General features: G+C 40.7%; 1 protein-coding gene across 1 annotated transcript in view; it reads left to right on the top strand.

Moving 5' to 3' along the window:
- Nucleotides 1-9,281, top strand: part of DLAT (dihydrolipoamide S-acetyltransferase) — a 41,573-nt gene that overhangs the window by 28,750 nt on the left and 3,542 nt on the right. Inside the window, exon 12 of the mRNA XM_008577601.1 lies at nucleotides 9,079-9,241. Within this exon, the coding sequence (XP_008575823.1) occupies nucleotides 9,079-9,241 (163 nt within the window). The remainder of the gene's footprint in view (nucleotides 1-9,078; nucleotides 9,242-9,281) is intronic.

Here is a 9,281-nt window from a genome sequence, read left to right as displayed (position 1 = left end):
CTGGTAAGGGGATCTTAACCCTTGACTTGGTGTTGTCAGCACCATGCTCTCTCAAGTGAGCCACAGGCCAGCCCTGGGCATATGTTGTGGGCATATGTTGTTCATAGTATTCCCTATACAGGAAATCCTTTTTATTTCTGGAAGATAGATAGTGATTTCCCCTATTTTATTCCTGGTTTTAAAAATTTGAGTCTTTTTCTTGGTCTAACAACATTCATGGTTGTAGTTGACATTTGGTTGATCTTTTCAAAGAACCAAATTTTGTTTTTGTTGAGATGAATGAAAATGAAGACAACACATGTCATAATTATGGGATACAGCTAACGCAGTGCGTAGCAGGAAACATAACTATAAAGACCTACATTAAATAAGATGAAAGAATCAATTTTGATTTTATTTTATCCTTTGCACCTCAGGGCATTTGTGTATTCTCTTCCCCCTCCTTCCTTTCTCAAGATTATACAGTTTTAAGACCTACATTAAATAAGATGAAAGAATCAATTTTGATTTTATTTTATCCTTTGCACCTCACGGCATTTGTGTATTCTCTTCCCCCTCCTTCCTTTCTCAAGATTATACAGTTTCGGTCTTTGAAGAGAGAATTTTTAGAACTACAATGGTTTCTTGTCTTTACAGATGTTAGAAGGGAGAAGCAAAATTTCTGTCAATGACTTCATCATAAAAGCTTCTGCTTTGGCATGTTTAAAAGTTCCTGAAGCAAATTCTTCTTGGATGGACACAGTTATAAGACAGTAAGTAAAACTGGGGAATGTACATATCCATCAGCAGTTTTCTTGTGTTGTCTAATGTGTAACTAGGAGTTTAAGGGTTAAGGAGAAATGGAGTACAGAGGAAGAGATGACTTCCATAGGTGAAATAATTTAAAAACAACACAAAACTATTCGTGAGATAATGCTAAATTTAGTTAGTAAAGGCTACAAATTCTTTGTATGAGTTCAGGAAACAGAGATTAGTGTAAAAATATGTATAATTAAGCTGATAAGAACTCTAACAAAACAGAGTTAAATACTTAATTTTTGTTCACGAGTGAGTTTGCCTCTATATTTTAGAGGCAAAATTGAAAACAGTATTTGTTAATATTATGGTAGCGTGTGACTGGCATGGTTCTCAGTGTGTTTCATGTTATCTCATATAATCCTTATGATTTAAGTGCTTTCACTCTTATTTTCTAGATGAAGAAACTGAGGCTAAGTGAGTTAAGTAACTTGCCCTGAGTTAGTAAGTTAGTAAGTGTCAGAACTGTGATAGGAACCAGATTCTGAGTCCTTAGCCTAGGTCCTTTCTACTCTGTAGATGCTTTTATATTATTATTACTCTGAAAGGAAAAAAAAAACTTTTTTCCTTTCTACTGTATTTTCACATATTCACAGAAGCACTTCTGTAACCAGATGTTGTGTGTGTGCTGGCGGGGGGGTGGGAGGCAGTCAGGCAATCGGTTCTTCAGTGGACACCAGTGGGGTGTCTTTCAATTCAGTTCAGTTCTGAGCAACAGGCTGCAAACCAGGGTTCCCATGACCCCCTCCTTAGGTTTGATTAATTTTCTGGTATGGCTCACAGAACTCAGGGAAGCTTTTATTTGTGTTTACTGATTTATTACAAAGGATATATGAACAGCAGATGAAGAGATGGATAGGGCCAGGTATTAAGGGTGGGGTGGGGTGTTTCCCTGTTCTCTCTGGGTGCACCACCCTCCCAGCACTTCCACATGTTCAGCATCCTGGAAATTCATCAAATCTTGTTCAAGAGTTTTCACAGAGCTTGATGTCCAGATCTCTCTCTACCCACTCTTTCTCTGAGGTTGATGGGTGTGACTTATAGTTCCAACCCTCTGATCTGGTGACTGACCCCATCCTGAGGTTATCTAGGGGCTCCACCCTAAGTTACCTCATTAGCATAAACTCAGGAATTATCAAAGGGGCTCATTATGAATAACAAAAGATACTCCTCTATCACTCAACAAATTCTAGGGGTTATAGGAGCTCAGAGACAAAGACCAAATATATTTCATATACCACAATTATCAATTTCGTTTTTATTAAAATAATAATACATAGGTTGGAATATTGCTCTATGATTTACAGTTACATACTCTGACTCTTAATCTGAGGTCCACTCCCAAAAGCCAACACAACTTTTGAACTGTTGTTTCTTCTGGCATTTACCCTCAGATTTCTAAATAATATTTTCCTATTGCCTACTATGGATTTTGCATTTTTTATACTTCCTAGAAGTAAAAGTCAACTGATTTTATATTGAAGAATATTAAGATTTAGCCTACACACACACACGCACACACACCCTTTCCCATTATGGCACAAATTTGGATTAAATCTGTTTTCAGTATTAATATTTTTATGCCTATGAAAATAATTGTGTATGACTAAAACATGTAGTATATACCATGAATACTAAACTGATTTTAATGATTGTCTAAAAGGCAGGGGGCGGGTTAGTTTTCTATGTAGAGTAGTTCCCTCTTATTCAGTTTCACTTTTCGTGTTTTCAGTTAACTGAAGTCAACCATGGTCTGAAAATATTAAGGTACTTTGAAAGAGAGAGACCACATTCACATAACTTTATTACTATATATTTTTATAATAGTTCTGTTATTAGTTGTAAGTTTCTTACTGTGCCTAACTTTAAATTTACCTTTATCATAGGTATATATATGAAAGTATATATTATATATGTAGTTTGGTACTATCCACCATTTCAGGCATCCACTGGGGTTCGTGGAACCTATCTCCCTCAAATAAGGGGGACCTATTGTAGTCATGAATTTTTTTTTTAACTTATTTTTTATTAGCATATTCACTGTTACAAATCATACTTATTCTTTATGCCCCTTCTCCAACCCCCCACTTCCCACTCCCCCTCCCACCTCTAATAACCATAGATTTGTTCTCTCCATCTGACAGATTAACCGTTCCTCTCTTGGTTTACTGCCTAAACAGTCTATCCAGTACTGAGACAGTGTGATCAAATCCTCCCCTATTACCATAAATCACGTACTTCTTCTGTTACTCTGGAGCGTGCTTTTTGGAGAGAGAGGACCTCTTTTTTTCTTTCTTTTGATCTCCACTGGTGGCCTAAACAGTCTATCCAGTACTGAGACAGTGTGATCAAATCCTCCCCTATTACCATAAATCGCGTACTTCTTCTGTTACTCTGGAGCGTGCTTTTTGGAGAGAGAGGACCTCTTTTTTTCTTTCTTTTGATCTCCACTGGTGCCTCTCCTTGTATCAGTGCAATTGATTCTGACATGCCATCTGCATGGTGGTATATTGGCTGTGACTGCTGCTATAGAGACTAGCTGCTTTTGCGGCAGCCATGGCAATTGTGATGTTTATGGTGGGCTTTCCATGTGGAAATGATGTTTTTGGTGTGCTCTTTACCTGGGTGTGGCTGGGCTTGGTTTCCGCTGGTTCCATGCCTCAGGCTCCTGGTTGAGGCCTGAGGTGATGGCGGCAGCTTGCCTAGTTGTGGCTGGCTTCAGCTTCCCCCAGCTCCATACCTCATTGCAGGATGATGTTGTGGTGCAGTTGAGGGGGAGGGGAAGAGGAGGAGGGGAAGGAAGGGAAGGGGAAGGGAAATAGGGTGGGAAGAGGAGAAAGAAGGGAGGCATGATCGAGGCCTGTGGCACCCCCCCATTCTGGCAGGGGAGACCAGGGGGCTTTCCATGGCAGCTTGGTTGTTGCTGGGCTGGATGCAGACGTCAGTGGAGTGTGGCTAAAGCCCTCAGTCTCCTACTGCCCTGGTTTTGGAGCCCAGGGTGCTTCCTGCAACAGCTTGGTGGTGGTTGCTGGGCTGGTTGTGGATGTCAGGGGCATAGCTGAGGCTGTTGGCACCCCAACACCCCAGCTCAGGAGCCCAGGGTGCTACCAGCAGCAGCTTGGTGGTTGTCATTGGGCTTGTTGTTGATGTTGGGGGGCATTGCTGAGGCCCTCGGCCCCCCACTGCCCCTGCTCAGGGACCCAGGGCACTCTGGCAGTGGTCATTGCTGGGCTGGTTGTGGATGTCAGTGAGGGGGTTGCAGCTGAGGCCCGTGGCCCCTCATTGCCCTGGGCTCCTGAGCCAGGATGCTCGGGAGCCCAGGGCACTTCCTGCGGCAGCTTGGTGGTCGTTGCTGGGCTGGTTGTGGATGTCAGTGAGGGGGTTGCAGCTGAGGCCCGTGGCCCCTCATTGCCCTGGGCTCCTGAGCCAGGATGCTCGGGAGCCCAGGGCACTTCCTGCGGCAGCTTGGTGGTCGTTGCTGGGCTGGTTGCAGATGTTGCTAAGGCCCTCAGCCCTACCCCCTGATTGCCTGGGGAAAGCTTTTTGTGCAGCTCAGGTTTTAATTGTTGACTTCCTAGGTACTTATGGGTCTTGTGAGGTCTGGTCCACCTGGATTGTGTGGAAACTCTAGTCTGGGCATGACTAGAGTTTTCTTTTTCAGAAAACTGCACCCCCCCTGCAGTTCTGTATTCCTGACCAGTCTCCACTAAGTGGTCCTGCATGGATTGGAGGGTAGATCAACTGTCCATGCTGTGCCCCAATGTTTCCCTGGTGGGTTTCTCTTCCCCACTGCCTGCACTCTAAACACTTCCCATGGGATGGACCATGTGCTGGTCCCTTGTGATGTCTCACCAGCCTCTGAGTGGCTCCTTTTTTCTGTTGTCTGTGACTCTTCACTGCTTTGTGGGTCCACAGGACCCCTTTTAGTGGTCTTGCTGGCCTAGGGGACCAGCAAGATCCTCTTCTCCCCTGCCACCTCCAAACAACTTCATAGGAAGGGCACAGCTGCAGCTTTTCAGCTCTTGCTCCATGTGCTCACCAGCTCCAGACTTGAAGCAGCCGGGGCTCGAAATGGTGGGAGCAATCCTTTCTTTCTCTCATTGTGGCTTTTCCTGCCTTCATGAACTTTGCAGGTCTCCCCTCCTTTACCCTGAGCTCTAGCGGCCCCAACTTGGCTGTCATTGCTGTTTAATAGTTGTAAATTGGTTGATTTGTGGGAGAGAGTGACACTGGGGACCATCTCTTCCACCGTCTTGCCTGGAAGCCCTCATCATGAATTCTTTCTGAAACGCCCCAAGAGAACTCTATTGGGTAATGTATTAGTTCGAACTTTTTCTTTGGTCACTCCGTTCTTGGAGAACATGTGAGGGTCTAATATTCCTTGTAAACTGTACAGTTTCCTAGGGTTGCTATTCTGAATTACAAAATTGGATGGGTTGAAACAAATTTACTCTGTCACAGTTCTGGAGGCCAAAGGTCCAAAATCAGAGTGTCAACAGAGCAGTGTTCCATCTAAAGACTCTAGGGGAGAGTTATTCCTTGATTTTTCCAGTTCCAGTGGCGCCAGGAATTTTTTGGTTGTGGTTGCATAACTTCAGTCTCTACTTCCATCTTTTATTTTGTTTTCCTTTGTTGTTTTTTTTTTTTCCCCTTACCTCCAAGAAGTTGTGAATGAATCTACCTCCATCTTGATGTGACCTTCACCTCTGTGTCTGTGTCTTCTCTTCTAAGGACATTTGGCAGTAGATTTAGGGCCATTCAGATAATCCAGGATAATATCATCTCAAGATCCTAATTATACCCCCAAAGACTTATTTCCAATAAGGTCCCATTGATAAATTCTGGGGATTAACACATAGATGTATCTTTTAGGGGGCCACCATTCATTGAACCCACAAAACAGACTTTAAATCAGTCTTCCTATCTTCAGCACTGTCCATACCACTGACTCATGGATAGCTATCTGGTACCTGATCAGAAGTAGCTTTGCTTCTTATGACATTCATATCTTTCCATAATTCAGTCAAGGCCTGTTTTCTGCAATTACTTTTCTGTAAAACCTTCTTTTTCTTGTGCCAATCTGGGTTAGCCACTATCACTGAATATGCCTTTCAGTTCTCTTCTTCTAGGATGCTGCGTGGGCTTTCCCTTTCCTTGTTTTTAGATGCATTCCTTTCCCACATTATGATTATGATGATTATCATCATGACAGCAGCTAATACGAGGGTACTTCAGAAAGTTTGTGGAGGGGCTGGCCGGTTTGCTCAGTTGGTTAGAGTACAGCCTGATAACACTAAGGTCACAGGTTTGGATCCCCATTACCAGCCAGACACAAGAAAAAAAGAAAAGTTCATGGAAAACCAGAATTAAAGGATAATATGAATTTTTCCATGAATGTTTTGAAGTGCCCTGATATTTAATGAGTGTTTCAGCAATTGTATTCATTATTTTATTTAATTCTCATGAGAACCTTGTAAAATAGGTACCATTATTTCCATTTCACAGATGAGGAAACTGACACACAGAGAAGTAACCTGCCCAACATCACATAGCTAGTAAATGGTGAGCCAAGACTTGAATTCCAGCTACCTGAACCAAGACTAAAACCTACTCTTGAACCGTACCACATCCTATCTGTTGAAATCGTACCTATCTTTAAAACCTAGCTCAAATTCTACCTCTGTACTATGTAAGGCAAAAGTAAGCTCTCCCTCGCCTGAATATTGTATATATTACTCATTTGGCACATTCATTAATGCAACAAATATTATGTACTGGTTTTGCTTTTTAATTTTTTCTGTATGTAGGTAGTTCATCTCCCTATATAGATTGTAAGCATCCTGAAGGCAGGGATAGTTTATTATATATCTTTCATTTCTTTCTATGACTGGCATACAGGCACTTTTTTTTAAAGCTTAATTTGCTATAATTTATATACCATAAAATTCATCTGCTCTAAGTATACAGTTTTATGATTTTTGTTAAATTTACAGAGTTGTGCAGTCTTTACTGCAGTCTGATTTTAGAAATTTTCATCTCCCCCACAAAGATCACGCATACCCATTTTTACAGTGAATTCCTGCTTTTACTTTCATCACCTGGACAATATGTCTGTTGTCTGTCTCTGTAGATTTGTGTATTCTAGACCTTTTATAGAAATGGGGTCATAAAATATGTGGTCTTCTGCATCTGGTTTCTTTCATTTAATGGAATGTTTTTTGATACTCATCCATGTTGTAGCATGTATCAGTAGTTTATTCTTTTTTATTGCTGAATAGTGTTTACTTTTATCAGTATACCACATTTTGTTTATGCATTCACTAGTTGATGGACATTTTGTTGTTTCCCTTTTTTTGCTATTGTGAATAATGCTGCTATGAACGTTTGTGTACGATTCCTTGTGTGGACCTATGTTTTCATTTCTCTTGGGTAGATTCCTAGGAATGGAATTGCTGGGTCATAGGGTAAATTCATGTTTAATTTTTTGAGAAACTTCCACACTATTTTGCAAAGTGGTTGCACCATTTTATTTACCTTCTTACCAACAGTCGATGAGGGTTCTGGTTTCTCCACATCCTCAGCAATACTTGTTATTTTGTGTACCTTCTTACCAACAGTCGATGAGGGTTCTGGTTTCTCCACATCCTCAGCAATACTTGTTACTTTGTGTGTGTGTGTGTGTGTGTTTTAAGTAGCCATGGAGGTAGATGTGAAGTGAGAGCCATCTACTGTTAAGAATATCTGAAGAAAGCACTACTTGGATGAAAGGATCAAGGATGGAGGGCAAGTTCTATGACTTTATTAATTCTTACCAAATGCCCTTCATTTATTTGTTCATACAGCCATTCAACAAATATTTATTGAACAGGTACTGTTTGCTGGATTCAGTGGTGAACAAGATAGGAAATACCATTCCTATTCTTTCAGGAGGAAGATTATTAAACAAGCGATATTGTAATAATAGGATAATTTAATCAAGAAAGCAGTATTGGCTAGGTGATACCTTGGCTGGAGCCCAGCTGTGGTAACTGATAAGGGTCTTACACTTTACAAGTAGTAGTCTTAGAGCAGGTCCCTATGTATGCAAGTGACAGAAGTCTGCTTCTGCCAGCTTGGGCAAAGGGGGGTTTGGTACCCATAATATTCTAAAGCTTATGCCTAGGAAGAACTGGAGTTCTTTTTCTGGAGGCAGAGATGTGCCTTCATGTGAAGTTTTAACTTTTTCTCAGTTGCAGAACACTTTAGCAGAGGCTCTTACACAGACCCCAGAGGAGAGTGTGGATATAATTCAGGAGTTTCTGAACTTGGGTGGGGGAAAAAAATCACATTTTTTCCACTAACCTCTACTGAAATTTATCATTTTTTCCCATTATAAATGTAGAGAACAAATCAAAGAAAAGTTAACAGTACTTGTGGCTGGTAACCAGTAAAAATCAGTTATTTTCATATCACATTGTAGTTGTTGCATGTATCTTAAAATACTGTTTTGCTCATCACTACTTCAAAATGATAGCCATTATTATAACTGCAACAAGATCTTGTTATTGAATTAATATGGAAGTATACATATCACAATTTTTAAAAAATTGTTTGATAACTGAATTTCAGTATGTTTTTTGTTTCATTTTATTTTTTTGTAGTTTGAGTATTTTATTTTCAGGGATAAAAAAATATTCTGAGATGGGACCTAAATACATAATGGCCCCTGGTATAGAAAAGACTGGGAATCCTAATTTTATGTTCTTCTGAGGCACTACCACCTCTACATTCTGAGCACTCCAGTTTCTCCCAGTGATGCAGTTCCCTCCCTCCAGCCAGTGCACTTCCACTCAAAAATTCAAGGACTTCTGATGGTTGAATTCTCACTGACTGCTGGGCTTTAAAACCCAGCTATACCCATATGTTGGTCAAGGCAGATGGTGGGGGAATTTAGAGGATGTGTGTGAAACCAACCTGCTGACACATTTCTCATTCATTTTTTAAAAATGCAAGTCAAGGAGAGGGCATGGAAGGATGTAAAAACCAGGACAGATGTCTCTGGCTAAACAGTAGTGCAAACCAGGTCTGAAATTTTTGAGAGTCTGGCTGATTAGCTCAGGTGGTTACAGAATGGTATTATAACACCAAGGTCAAGGGTTCAGATCCCTGCACTGGCCAGCTGCCAAAAAAATAAGATTTTTTTTGAAGTAAATATCAATATTCTTGCTTAACCTGGCACACAGGCTCTTAATAAACAGTGTTGTTTATTACTTAAATTTCTTTTTCTTTTTTCTTTTTAAACAGAAATCATGTTGTTGATGTTAGTGTTGCTGTCAGTACTCCTGCAGGACTGATCACACCTATTGTATTTAATGCACATATAAAAGGACTGGAAGCTATTGCTAATGATGTTGTTTCTTTAGCAACCAAAGCAAGAGAGGGTAAACTTCAGCCACATGAGTTCCAGGTAAGGTATTATTACCTTCTGCGTTTTAAGGATTATGTTA

Source organism: Galeopterus variegatus, unplaced genomic scaffold (genome assembly GCF_000696425.1).
Source record: "Galeopterus variegatus unplaced genomic scaffold, G_variegatus-3.0.2 Scaffold1551, whole genome shotgun sequence".
Classification (NCBI taxonomy): Eukaryota; Metazoa; Chordata; class Mammalia; order Dermoptera; family Cynocephalidae; genus Galeopterus; species Galeopterus variegatus.
Note: the sequence above shows the minus strand (reverse complement) of the source record. Positions and strands in the feature narration are given on the sequence as shown.